General features: G+C 43.9%; 1 protein-coding gene across 1 annotated transcript in view; it reads right to left on the minus strand.

The window, feature by feature from the left end:
• gli3 (GLI family zinc finger 3) overlaps positions 1-14552 on the minus strand; it is a 90790-nt gene that overhangs the window by 5422 nt on the left and 70816 nt on the right. The window contains exons 7-13 of the mRNA XM_018700797.2: positions 11921-12122; positions 9817-10036; positions 8579-8692; positions 7472-7612; positions 1477-1626; positions 1217-1381; positions 824-1114 (exon numbers count right to left, since the gene is read on the minus strand). Coding sequence (XP_018556313.1) covers positions 824-1114; positions 1217-1381; positions 1477-1626; positions 7472-7612; positions 8579-8692; positions 9817-10036; positions 11921-12122 — 1283 coding nt within the window. The remainder of the gene's footprint in view (positions 1-823; positions 1115-1216; positions 1382-1476; positions 1627-7471; positions 7613-8578; positions 8693-9816; positions 10037-11920; positions 12123-14552) is intronic.

A 14552-nucleotide genomic window follows, 5' to 3' on the forward strand; every position in this document is an offset into this window, starting at 1 on the left:
TGTTTTGTACATTATTGAGGCATGAGTAATGCCCCCTTCTGTGATCCCGTCGGGATTCTAAAAAAAATGCTTCAAAAGAGAAAATCATGTTTTGGGTTGTTTTCAGAGGAAAGGCAAATAGGATAAAGGCCTCTTGTGAGACTGGCTGGTGCCTAATTAGGTTGTTTACTGAATTATAGGAACTATGTTGCTCTGAGGAATAATGGAATCACTTATTTTGGCATCAAGTGTCAACAGTGTTTAGAGGGTATTCACCCTGTTTCCTATTCAGTGTATTTGGCTGCACAGCGGAGCCCTGGACAGTATCAAGCATACTTTCAGTAGCTCACAGTTCTGTCCAAAGCCACAGCCGCTGTGCACAGAAATGCATCGCCTTTGGTGTATGATAAAATGAAATCTTTTTATGAATGTGAAGGATGAAACCTACTATGACAACAAATCTGGTGTGCTCTGGGTGAAAAGTGTCATGCAGGCGCTGTAGGATGAGAGAAGTCAAACAGACAAGAAAATGATGGTGGAGAAAGGAAAAAGAGAGACTAGACTTCACAAATACAATGTGAGGGGACACCCATCTCACCTGATTACCCACTGTCCTTAGAAAGAAAGGGAGAGACATGCCGAAGCATTGAACAGAAGAAGACATTTACTCATTAGAAAACTTTAGTGTTAATAGTGCATGAACCCAATTCAATGTTAAATCACACACAACTGTAATACTCAACATTCAAATGATTATGTTTAAGTAAAGGAACTGGTAGTAAAAGTATTAAAGAGGGAAGTTGTGAACAAAATAGATATAAAACCTGAAATCTGAAAGTCTTACCATGGGCTTCTCTGTCTTGATGGACTTGACCTGCAGACATTCATCTTGTTTTGAGGTAGCATGATTGTACTCCCTTTGGTCTGTATACCCGCTCAGGGGCAGTTGCCCCGGCGACCGGCCCTGGCCGTTGCCCCCAGGCTCCCGAGGCTGGGGCGGAGGGCGTGGGTAGTCTCCACGCTGTTTCTTGGTGACGTGTGCCTCCGGGCCATGCACCGTCTTCACGTGCTTGCGTAAGGAGCTGGGGTCTGTGTACCGTTTGGTGCAGCCTGGGATTTTACACACATATGGTTTCTGAAAAATGAAAAGGAGAAAGATGAGATCTGAGAAGCACGTTCACCTTATCTAAGCAGTGAAGTCAAAGGAGTGTAACCATCTAAAATTGTTTGCCAGTACCTCATTTGAATGTGTGCGATTCTGATGTTTTGCCCGATCTGAGGCGTTGGAAAAGGCCTTGTTGCAGCCTTCGTGCTCACACACATATGGTTTCTCTCCAGTGTGGGAACGTAAGTGAGTCTTAAGGTTTTCCAGACGGGAGTAGGCCTTGGTGCAGCCCTCAAACTGCAGATAGAGAGAGGCCGTTTGCAGGTTACATGTAAAAGAGCTTTTCAGCTGCAAATAAATGAAGCCAACTGAGCAGATAGGAGTGTCCTTACTGTGCACTTGTGTGGTTTTTCGCCAGTATGCCTGCGCATGTGGACCACCAGCATGTACTGTGCCTTGAAGGGCTTCTGCTCTCGAGAGCATTCCTCCCACCGACACACGAACTCCTTCTTTTCCCCATGGATGTGGTCATTGTTGATGTGCTGGAAAAGAGGATAAGAGAACTTAAACCAGAGAAATTCCTGCTTTATTTTATTAGGAGCTGTCACTGTGTCTACATGAGAACGAAGTAAGGACCAAGCGTTTTCTCATTTTGCCTTTAACTGATTTGTTGATCAACATGAGGGAATCTTTACTCTGCATGAAAGGAAATATAACAATCCCTTTCCTGTTTTCCATTTCTTTGCATGTGGTTCTTTTAATTTCTTCCATTTCATTTCTCTTAACTCTTTCCCTCCTTTCATTCCTCTCTCTTTTTCTCTTTCACTCTGCTGAAACCTGCACAAAGACAGGCAAAGGAGGCAGACTTTTGAGTCTCAGTGTCCGATCTGAACAGGATTTTCAAATAAAACCCTGTCACTTCGCATCACATTGGGCGCTCGCCCCCTCCATGACAAGTGCTGACAGTTGTGCTGCCGTGGCAACTTCCAATCTGAGGCTTAGGAAGAAGGGGAGGTGAGGAGATAGGGCGAGAAATCAAAAGTTCAGTCAAGGCATCCGAAATGCAAGGGCTTTACAACTCCAGCCAAGCATTATATCTGCAAGCACCACCTTTTCTCTTGCTCCAGCCCCTTTCTCTCTTCCTTTTTCTCCATCTTTCTTCTTCTTTTCTCACTAACTGTCTTATAAAATGGGCTAAGTGGTGGATGTTACAGAGGGAATGAAGGAGGTGCAGAGAGAAAAAACATACACGCAGACATAGACCCCTCTGGGGATGAAGTCAACATCTGGCTCTCTTTCATAGACAACACTGTGTGGTGGCCTCTGAAGTGCCTTTCCGAGAGCAATTTGAAGCCAGGGAGACAGACACAATATCCTGACCAAAAGAAACCGGTATTATTACATTCCTGAGCAGCAGAGAAGAGTCTTTTTACCTTGGGGGTGAATGAAGAGAGCTGGATGGCAACAGGAGAGAAGGAAGGGAGATAAATAGAGACTTGACTTTGAATGCTCCTAAATGTCTGGGGAAAACACACTTTCTTTGAGCACTTATTCACAAGATTGTTGAGCTATAAAACATGCAGGACCAAAGCAAATAAAGCATCCAGGGTCAGTTCCCCTCTAGGCGTGACACAGCTCTGACAATGGCATCTTTGTACCTTCCTGGTGCCCTGCCCACTGGCCAGATCGTGACCCCCACATAGAACTATGACCATGACATTCCCCAGAAACCACCCTGCTTTTAATCTTTCTTCAATACATTTTGACCCACGAGTCTTTTGTAACTACAAAAGCACTGCACTCACTTCCCAGTAATACTAAAGGAGTATCAACAAATGAGTCAGCGCAGTAAGAGCAGGGTACGACAGCAAAAGCAAAGAGTAAAACTGACACTAATATATCCGCAAAGGACCTCCATTATTCTCAGTTGACATTTTTTTAATTTTAAAGTGACAAAACAAGACTAATTCCAGGGGAAATGATTGGGGACTGGATGACCACAGACGTAAGTGAAGTTTCTCTAAGATTGATCTCCTCCCCAGCTCGGTCAGAGCCTCAGAAAACCTGACTCGTCTTCTCTTTTTCTTCCTCTCTGTGAGGGAATCCCTGTGGCAAGCGATCGGTCTGTTGTGAGCAGCGTTCAATATCCCCTGGCTGAGAGCGATGGGAGAGGCGCGGTGGTGCTGGATCACGGCCGGTGGATGGCACGACGCGAGCGAACGCACGCACTCACACACTGAGATGGATACGTACTCGCGCCCTGTTTGTACAAATGAAGGAGGTCGTTGACGGGTGTGATGCATGAGCCTCCGAGCTGACAAGAGAGGGGGACAGACAGCACGGGGGAGAGGGGCCGCCGAGAAACCCTAATGGCATGATCTAATGGCAATTCTTATTGAATCAATAATCTCCATGCTGAGCAGACAGGCCCCGTTGGCCGGCTAAATCGACAAACAGGTGCTGATAGCGGCAGCGCGGCAGGTTATTCATCTTCCCCCTGCCAGCTTATCGGCCAACAACTGTAAAAACGCCACCAAGATGGATTTAGGAGGGAGTCGCACGACAGGGAGCGCCGGCGACACGGACACAGGGGACACTGGGACCGTCTGTGACGTATGAGAAGTGTACACACACAAACACACGCACACACACACTCACACGCACACACAGGTGCAGACACTGTTTTCTCGGTCTAGACCTATGCTGCTTGGGTGCACGGCAAAAATACCCATAAACATAAATAGCACTAAAAAACACAAACACTCTTATTCCTGGGTGTTTTTATGTTTACTAAAAAAAATAAATAAAAGCCCCTGATTTCAAATTATTTTCTGTCCCTCTCTGCCAAAGCTCAAACACACGCATCTCTACATGCATTACTGTAATACACAGAATCCTATCTTTTTTTGTTTGTTTTTGCTACTTCCCAGCATTTGCCCACTTCAGTATCCATCTCCATGTCTCCTTATCAAACTCTCTCTGGGACATAGCCCTCATGCATTAGAATGCAAGCGTGCATGAAAAGAGGGCCTGTTTACAAGGCAATTTCACTAAGCTGTGGGACCCGCAACACCGTTTAGCTTTATCAAACACCGCCTAATAAATCATATGCTCTTTTGTGATGTCAGTTGCTGAAGTGCTTTGTGTAAAGAGAGAGGAAAAAACAACATGAAAAAGGAAAAGAAGGGAGGAAGGGAGGGAGGGAGGTTGTACAAGGGGGAAAGATTGAGTGAGTGAGGGAAGGAGGGAGGATGAGAGTAAGTGAGTGAGCGAGTAGGGGGCAGGGAGCTAGAATTGGCATGTGTAATTCAGCACAGTCTTTTCATCTTAAAGTAAGATACTCTAGGACAGATAAGGGAGCCTAATCCTTCTCCTGATCAAAAAAAATCTGCATTTTACCAATTAAAGGCCTGCGCCAGCAGCCAGAGAGGGGGGCTGCCTTCAGACTGCACCCACGTTTATCTCTCTGCAACACTGGGGAGGTGCACAGCAGCCGCCTCAACAAGGCTGCACTCAGGGAGAGCCAGCTCCCCATCTAAGAACAAGGACATCACAACGCCACCTATTTAGATGACCTGGAACAGAATGGTAGACTGTGGTGGGTGGAGGAGGCCTGATGAGCCGTGAGAACACACACATGCAGACCACCAACCCTATCACACACTCCCCACATATAGTCTTCAACATGTTCCAAAAATCAGTAGCTGTTGATGTGTATAAGGACATGAGATCAAAGATTTCTCAACAGCCGGGGAGTATCCTTAACATAAACCTAAAATGTATAATTACAGAAAAGTCCATTTTTATTTTTAAAGTTGACAAATAATAAACCATGCTCCTTCATCTCGCAAACCTGTGTGATGAAAAATCAATCAGTTTTAATATTGATTCAAATTTGATCACCTTTCATAATATCAGGCTTCATTATTTTTTGTCTCCCTTTATCCACTAACTCTACAGCCACTTTTGACTGAAAAAATGTTTTGCCGTATAAAAAACAATATGACTTGCATTCAGTTTTTCATCATACAACAGCAGTGAAAATGCACAGCTCCCTTGCAGGTTTCTCCATGATGAAGTATCAGTGATAGATCAATGAGAAAATAATAAAAGATTGTTGAGCAAGGCCATATTAGGGAATTATGGGAGTGTGGGGCTGGCATCTCTGGTGACAACCCCAGAGTGAAAAAAGCCCACTTCAACAGAGAGACATTAAAGAAGCCACCAGGCCTTATCTTTAAAAGTACTCCCTCCAAGGGGAAAGAGGGGAGGGAGAGAAAATGAAAGAGAAAATGAGAGAGGGAGAGGGTTTATGCCCAAAAATGGGGAAGCAAAAGAATGTGGAGCTGAGTGGAGAGGGAGATGGAGAGGTATAGAGTTGAAATGTAATAAATGAAATAAATACGGCAAACTAAAATTGACACCCGCCTCGCTTTTGCTGACTGGGTAGGCCCGATAAGTGAGCTAAATTGCATAGATCTGATGTTTATCTTATCGGCAGCACCGAGAGCGCTTAAACGGCGGATGATAAAGGGACGCCGTGGTATGTCATGGTGAGAGCATGTTTGAGAGTGTAAAAATATGCATCAAGAGCGCTGCAGGAGTGCTTTTGAACAAGGTGGAAAGCGATGAAGGTGGTGTGAAGGCTTAATTCTAAAATTAGGCCAACCACAAAGGAAAAGGGATATTTGAATCAGTGCAGCTGTTACTTTTAATACTTAAGAAAGCCTTTTTTAAATGACATAGACTGTCAACACAACAGACAAACTGCTTTACTATTGCTGAATATGAATTCATGTTTAAACTTAGAGTTAAAGCTGGTGGTAAAAATGGTTACAGCCAAGGAGAAACTGGCTTTTTTTCCTCATCATGTTTTTTTCCCCAAAGCCATTTCAGAAGACAAGCACAGGGGGAAGGGACGCTCCATTGTTTGGTTATATGAAAATCCTCCCTACCCCACCCTCCACCCCCAAAACCCCTCCCAGTGTGAGAGGAGAGCCACTGTGGTCCAAATACTGTACTTATCCTATTACTGAGGGGGGTGGGGGTGCAGAGAGATAAGAGCATTTTCTCGTCCGCTCTGCTGAATTAGAGGGCAGAGATTCTGTAGGCGAAGACTTTTATTGGCATCTCTCTGCATATCTGCATGTGCATAGAAAATGAGAAATAAAATGCAATATCAGAAAGTCAAATGCTGGGAAAAAGAAAAAAAACAATTCCAAGATGAAAAAATGGAAAACTAATAAGGATTTTGTTAGTGTGTCTACACGGCGATCTGATAATAAGTGAAGCTTGGCAAGGTTAGGCTTGGTAGTATATGTGGAGGAATGAGAGGACATTGCTTTGTTCAGATGGCCACCTGGTGTGACTACAGTAGGGGGAGGATGTGTGCAAGCTTCTCCTCTATTAAGAAGCCCCCCCCCCACCACCACCTTGACTCATTCCGCCCCCTGAAACAGGGGCAAGAAGTTGTCAAGATCCTCAACCTTTGAGCCGAGCCCTTCAAACACGGGAGGCAGCCCATTCCGCGCTGAGGATATCAATTATAGATAGGGGTTACCACCGCGGCTGAGGATTGCAATGTCAAGACGGCAAATAGACAGCTGTGGAGAGCTGAGGATCTTTCTATCAGATGCGTGGTGATGTGTGTTTCACGTGTGTGTGTGTGTGTGTGCACTACAGCATCCCTTGTTCACAGCATCATATTGGTGTATTTTCATCCATTTCTCCAACTTCAGCCCGCTCTCTCAGTCGGCTGACGGGTGAGTGGTTCACAGGCCACGGGAGAGCAGCAGAGCTAATAGTGCCAGTGTAAGTAGCCACAGTGTGGCTGACATGACCATAATGTCATTAATATTTAGCTTAACAGCGAACCCTGGGGCACAATATGATGAGAGGCATCCATCTCCCAGGCTGTGTGAGAGTTCTGATAACAGACAGGAGGAGGGCCGGGTCCAGTGTAGTCCCACAAAGCTCACATCCTGACTCTGGGAGGCTTAACCCACCAAATCAGTTAGCACCGTTCAGCTGTGAGATGTGCTCTCCAGCTTCTGAGCCCATTACCACCGTCCCTGGATCCAATCAGGAATCCAGCACCAGTATCAGCCAACGCCTGCAGCTCTAACTCCACTGTAGGCTGCTGCTGTTGCTGCTGCTGCACAGACACACAGGCAGGGGTTGTGGCCTGACAGGAGGCATTGTCCAGAATAGTACAGCTGCTGTTGATGTAGCTACTGTGAAAGCTCTAACAGCACAGAAAACCAAAACACATTGTAGTTTTGGTGTGTGTTGTGTGTTGAGCTGCACTGGGAGAGCTTTTTTATGTAAGACTTCCGTTCTTACAGTTGTAAATACCCTGTTCAAAATGATCATGTGTGTGTGACTCACTTGTACTAGCTGCTCCTGTGTGTCAAACTCGCGGCAACAGTTCTCCCAGTGGCAGTTTGTCTCATAAACCACCTCTGGCTCCTGTTTGCTCTCGTCCTTGTCTCCCTCCTCCTTCACCAGGGTCATGCCGTCAGGATGGTCCTGAAAAAAAGAAAGAAAAAAAAAAAAACACTTCAGCATGTATATATACACCATGCAAAGTAATGTAGTGAAAATAATGTACATGAACTGAGCTGAACCCGTGCTGAAAAAGTTAAGGGAACTGCCTTCCTCTCCCCAACATCAGTCCATCCAAATCTGTCATAAAAGTAATTTTTCACCGCCCTGCTGGTTTACATGAAAGGCACAGACCAAAATGATTTGGTCACAGGTCTCAGCCACAGTGCCCCTGTGAATCTGGCCTTGTTTGGCTCTCTGGGAGAAAAGTGCAGAGAGCGGAAATGTAGCGCTGAAAGCCCTGCTCTGTATTTGGGGGTTGTTATACGACAGGACCGGGGTGAGTATTTGAGGAATCTAACCCCCTTTTCCTGCTGTAGGTTGCTCTATTAGCCCAGACATATTTCACTGTCACAGTTAGGTGGATGAGTGGAGCAGAGAGTTGGTGTGGGCTAATGTGAGGAGAGCCTGCAGCTTTCAGCACACACCTCAGGCTGCATCTGCAGCTGAATATTGACTCTAATAGGGTTTTTCCTGCAGATGCAAACACTTTACTGTTATCACATTTCTCTTTCATTTTCCCAGCCATTTAAAATTTAAAAAAGCAAAGACAATTTCCTTCTAGTGTCCCCAAGATCAATGGATTGTTTTGCTTTGGAAACTGAAACTGATAAGAGTAAGGTGTAAAGCTAACACCAACAAAGAGCCAAATGCAGGTATATAAATACAGACTGTGGCTGGTAAGCTTGTCTATTGTTGCAGCCATTTTGGCAGGTAACCAGCTATGATATAGGCTTCTTATTCTAGTTCAAAAAATCTAAAAATAAAAACAGAATGGTGAATTCTGGGATTACAAACCAGTTTGCATTATGATACTTTTTGTCAGATATCTATGGAGTCAGTAACTGAAAATACATTTTTAAATTGTTAATAAATGTAGAAAGTCCTCACCTGTACACTCACTGCACCCGGGCTCGGCAACTCTTCCTCTGGTTTCATTTTGGAGCGTTTGTGGTGCATTGGGTCTCCTGTGCTGCTCACAGCAGATTCACTCGTCGGTTTGGTCTGTGGAAACATTTGAAATATTTGACAACTTATAACTTAGATTTCATCATTTTTGAACCTCCAGTTGCATGGTGTTGACTCTGTAGACAATTAAATTTCCTGTTTTATCCTTTATAGTATTATTAAAAATGCAGGAGGCTTATAAGTCAATCGATCAGTTCCTTAATCAACTGGGGAAACAACTGTGCTTAAACTATAATGATTCTGTATCCTCAGTCCCAAGCAAGAGCTTTAACTATACCATGAAAAACTATGCAATTCAGTGTACCACATTAGCTGCCCTAATCATTGCAATTAAAACAAACTCATGAACCAATTCACTGAACCATTCTTGGAGCCAGTGGATGACCTGATGTTGGCCCTGGTTCAAATTTGCCCCTGGGGGAGTTCTTGTTACAAACCAAGCTCACTGTATAATAAAAGAATTAGCATGTAGATTTTAAAGTTACAGAAAGGGAAACAAGTTTTTTGGTTTTCTGTTATTCCTGATTTCCTCTTCTCCTTTTCCTACAGGACACTTGGAGGTGTAGTGATACTGTCAGTCTCTACAACATGTAACACATTTGCCCCACTATCTTTGCCAAAAGACACGAGATTCAGCTGTGGCCCCAAAGCAATATTCAGTTTATTCAGAAGGAGGAAAAGGCAATTTTGGTGTGCCTAATTTGAATGAGGCCTCATTCACGATAACACAACATTCGAGAAATGGGAAACAGCAGGGAAGACTGGTAATAAACACTGAATATTTACTTCAAATGTAGGCCCGCACATACAGTAAGGGTTGAGGAAAGAGAGAAAAAGCCCCTTTGGATCCATCCATCCATGTCAATATTCCCTCTCTATATCCTTGTTCTCTCTCTAGTGATTAATGGAGTCAGCAGTGGGATTCTATGCTAACAAGCCCCTTGTTGTTTGCTGCAGGCACGTTCTGGGGTGTGCTCGGCAGTCTAAAAACAAGAGACAACACAAGTAGGAGGAAACTCCCAGGAGATGAGCACGTGGAGGGGGGGTCCTGCCTGTACCATGTTAGCTCGCTGCATTTCACCGAGATGTGGCTGGCATGCGACGCCGCTATCTATTACCTGTGATGATGAATCGCACAGGCGCCTGCCGACTGCTCTCACCTGTGAGGAGTCGTTTGAGACGGCTGAGCGCTCGCTGGTGCTGAGCCCAGAGGGGGGGATGCCAGGTACGGGCCTCTGGGTGGCAAAGGCCGGCGTTGGGTGGATGAGGGGCGGGCTGTGGCCAAAGGCAGAACCCATGATGCCCGGTTGGCGGCCAATCAGCTGCTGGTGCACATGCAAAGCCACTGGGGTTGGAGGGTAGGCAAAGCTTAACGCTGGGCTGGAGAGAGCAGAAAGACGGAAGTGCAAACCGGTTATATTGGATAAATTAATCATAAAAGTAAAGTACAACTTCACTGAAATATCAGTTGCAAAGACAGAGAGGCAAAAAAGGGGAGAGAAGACAGTGAATAAATGGATTGTTCTGGATAGCTCCTTATCCCTGAGGACAATCTGACAGGAGATGGTGTGGTAATGCTGGAACCACGGGGCTGCCGGCAAATCCCTGCCAATGAATGTTCAGCTTGTTAACACACAGTGAATTATCATGTGGTCTGTGTAAGGCAGTATGTCATTCTTCCACTGGGCAAATGATACACATGATAAACAATCTGGAGTGTGTCGTATAGCCCTGTAAATAAAGCAGAATGATGCCCCTGTTCCTGCAACAGAGTTGTTTCCTCAGTTTATTTACCCTCATCCTGAGCTAACTTTGTTTATCTTAAAAATCCCAGAAGCCACCGAACCTCCTCTGGGGTCTGTATAACCACAGGTGAACCACCAGATAAACACAGATCTGTGTGGCTCGACAGCAGCAGCCTCCATTCATCCTGAGCTCTAATGCTTCGCTCTCACTGCGACCCATATGTCTGCTGATCTTATTACGAGCCGAGTGGAAATCAATGGGCCGAGACACATTTGGGGGCCCATCCGCTTGTCATATCACTCATCAGTCTGTTGGCTCTGGCTATTTGGGTCCTGTCACCGGGACAGTGGCTGAGCAAGCAGCGTGATTGATCAGGTTCTTCTTACAGATCGCTGATCAATGGCTGTGGGTGGGGCAATGGATCTTTCCTTTTCCCCTCTCTCCTCTTTTCTTTTGCTTCCCTTTGCTTGCCTCCAGTTCTAAGGTGTGATGTATGTGATGTTTCCATGAGTTGTACCGGATGACTGACACAAGCCGCCGGGGAGGTAGGCTGACTTGCTGGCTGGGAGATCGTCACCCACATGGGGGTTTGACATGGACGATACACACACATACACTTATTCACTCCAACGTAAATTTTCTTTACCCTTTTCTCTCACACACTTTCTACAGAATGCAATGGAACTACGGTATTATACTATTATTATTATGAGGAGGAGGAGTCACTCTGAGTGCTTTATGAAAAATACCAGTCAATTATATTAGAAAATCATTTATAACAGCAGTCTCCCTAGGGAGATCCTGCTGTTGGATGTATTATTGGCACATGTGAGTCCCTAAATGACCACCTTGATGAAACCACAGTCAATCAAAGCTCCTGAAAGACATCCTGACAGGATAATAGTTATTTTCTATTAGGTTAAAAGGGGTAATCCAGTGATTTCATATTGCACTCTATAAAACTGGGATGCCCAGAACAGGCAGATTTCAACTTAACTTTGGGTGTAAAATCAGTGGAGTGCCTCTTTAGAGGTGCTATATGTATGTGTTTACTATTATATAGCTACATAGCAAACATTAGCTTTAACAGCTGTTTATCTGGTTAGCTTGCTACTTAAGTAGAAGAAAAGTGATAGATCGATAGACAGAAACAAAACAAGGGTTAACACTGGCCTTGCTTTCCACCACCACCAAGTAAAGAAATGAAGTTTGATGCTGAACTTCTTCTAGACTGGTAAGTAAACAGCTGTTAATGCTAACACTGGTAATGTAGCGATAGCAAAAACTTACATATGGCACCTTTAAAGTACTACACTATAGAATTTACGTAAAAGTAAAGGGGTAAAATGTTTTGAATGCATTTGAAACATTTTATACCCATAGAAGCAAAGGCAGTACCTTGTAATATACTGAATAAAACTGACTTGTTACTGTAGCAAAAGCTTGTCTAAATGGACAAGGGAGATCACACAGTATAAATTATTTCTAGACAAGATCATTTTCAAAGCAGTGTACTACCTGATGGTTCCAGCAGAGAGGTGACCATAGGAGCCGCTGGTGGAGGAGCTGGAGCGTGAGTTATTGAGCATGGTGACGAGAGAGTTGGGCGAGTTGCGAATCATGGTCTGCAGGTCAAAGCTGTGCTCAGAGAGGGGCGAGATGGGCAGGGGGCGCTTCCTGCTGGGCCGTGATGGCAGCCTCGGGCTCGGGAAACGAGAGCCTGCAGGATGAAGAAAAGGGAGCAGATTTTTAGAGTAAGGTACTAGAAAAAAATGACTGCCAAGTAGCTGCTATGGAAATGAAAGGTTGGAATTTCCTGTATAACTGTAAATGAACCTTTATCTGCTCCCTCATTCTATGTTTTTTGGAGATCAGCTAAACTCCTACAAATCAGTTACAGATCAAAATGAGCATTTGCCGGTTTATGTGATTTTCTGTTTGACTTCATCCAAACTCTAACCTAATCTAACCCTAGCAGATGACATTTTTGTCAATCATCAGACAAAAGGCTCATCTGAATGAGTGTTCGGCTGTCACTTGATGCACTGCTTGCATTTCAACCATGAGAAAACATGCCTTTTATTTTGGAGAAATGCTCTGACTGTGTATGGTAATATTTAATCAAGTCCAATTTGAGTCGTTATTCAAATGCAATCAGTGTTGACTGGAAATACTAAAAGGGGGTTTGAAAAGGTAAAAGGCGGAAACGGCACAACCATTCTCTCTGCACATACAATGAGCCATGGGTAGAGATTAAAACATGACTTTTGTTGTCTTTTCACATGGAGATGTCACAAACAAGACAGGGAAAAACAGAGGGAGATGGAAGGAGGGGAAAAAAGCGCTGAGGGGATGTCGCGCTTTGTGCATGAACTGACACAATGACTTTGTGACTCAAGACTTGGAAATAAAACATTTTGAGTTATTTTATAAAAGACAGACAAAACCAGCTTACGCAGCCCCAATAACCCCCCTCCATATTTACGTCCCCCACAATCCATCCATCTCCCAAACGTAAATGCTCCATCTCTCGTTTGACACATCCAACGATTACAGAACGCTCCATTCACATGGTAATCAGAGTGTGTGGATGTGAATGTGTGTGTGTGTGTGGAGGCTTCTGCGGTGGCAGCAGTGGTGTTCTGGCATACGTAGGCCCGAGTTTCAGCTACCGCATGAAGCTGTATGGAGAGCAGCACCTCCTTTACATTGTCATTGTATGGAAAATCTTTTTTATGTCTTGGGGAAGGGGGTTGCTGGGGAGGTGGGTATACATATGCACGTACAAATCCCTGAGCACACACAATTGCTAAATACAATGTAGTTGGTCATGTGACATGTCTGATTCTTCTTCAGTCAGCTCAAATCATATATTTAATATATTTATCATCCTCGTTTAGACAAATCCAACTTTCTACATTCAAGATTTGACACCCCTGATGTTTAAAACGAGAGACAGCCTCCACTTGTGGGGAATTAGGAGAAGGGGGGTAGTATTGCTGAGGAGCAGGGCCAGCGTCCCACCACTGCAAAGCCTCATGGGAGTGGTGTTTATTAATGCACAGCCCAAATGATAAATCGGCCAACCGGGAGAGACAGAGAGAGGAGCGTCCTGGATCGTAGCAGGACTGTCCCTCTAATTTCCTCTTGATTTATGGACGCAATGGCTGGTTACGCACTGCGTCATTAATTCTCATGGCCAGGGAGGGCTCAGACAGGCCAGACTGACGGCGTTGGCAATAAAAGCTAGGTCCAAAACTGGGGTTGAAACCCTCGCCAACACAATTGGGGGGCCACCCGAGAGGGATGCTATCACAGGGGAGGGCTGTGGTGTAATGTAAGACTGCCCAGAACTTCCTCTTTTTCTTTTTTTTTTTTTTTGTGTGTGTAACGTAAGACTTAATTCAAGAAATGTACAGACACTAAAATAAACTATTATTCTAGATATTGAAAAATGGCTATAATCCTACACCAAGTGCAATTATAAATATGTTTTTAATATAAAACTACAGATATAATTAAAGATACAAAGTATATTTTATAACACTTTAAGTCCCTTATTTAGCATTTATAAGCAGTATGTTATGTAAGTATATAACAGTTTCTAAAGCACTATAATGCACTTTTATGCAGTTATAAGCACATTTTATTAATGTACAGTATTTGTCAAGACATTTTATATTATTATCTATATTTTACTATGTTATCGTTCATTCTCTGTGTAAACAACATCTGCCATTTATGGGTGTAGCTTACAACAACATTATTATGTGTTACTAACCTTTAATTAAATATTTATGCTGCTTATAAATGCTAAATAGAAGGACTTAAAGTAAAACACTACCATATAATTAATAGCTACAATTATTCAGGTTATAAAAAACAGTTCCAGTGTTTGAAATGCTTATACATTACTAATAGTAAACCTGCTAATAAGGAAAACAGCTTAATATCAGTAGAAAAAAAACAAGGAGATTAAAATTATCTAATAAAGACTACAAGTAAAGACTTTCGTGTAGTGATCTATGAGAGCTATGGCACTAATTAGGCAGTAAGAACGTAGACAATAGCCCATTAAAGCACAAATAGGCAGGACAGGCCCATTGTTTCATTAGCACAGCTCTCTCTGAAGGTAATTACACTGATGTGA

This window comes from Lates calcarifer, linkage group LG24 (genome assembly GCF_001640805.2).
Source record: "Lates calcarifer isolate ASB-BC8 linkage group LG24, TLL_Latcal_v3, whole genome shotgun sequence".
Taxonomy (NCBI): Eukaryota; Metazoa; Chordata; class Actinopteri; family Centropomidae; genus Lates; species Lates calcarifer.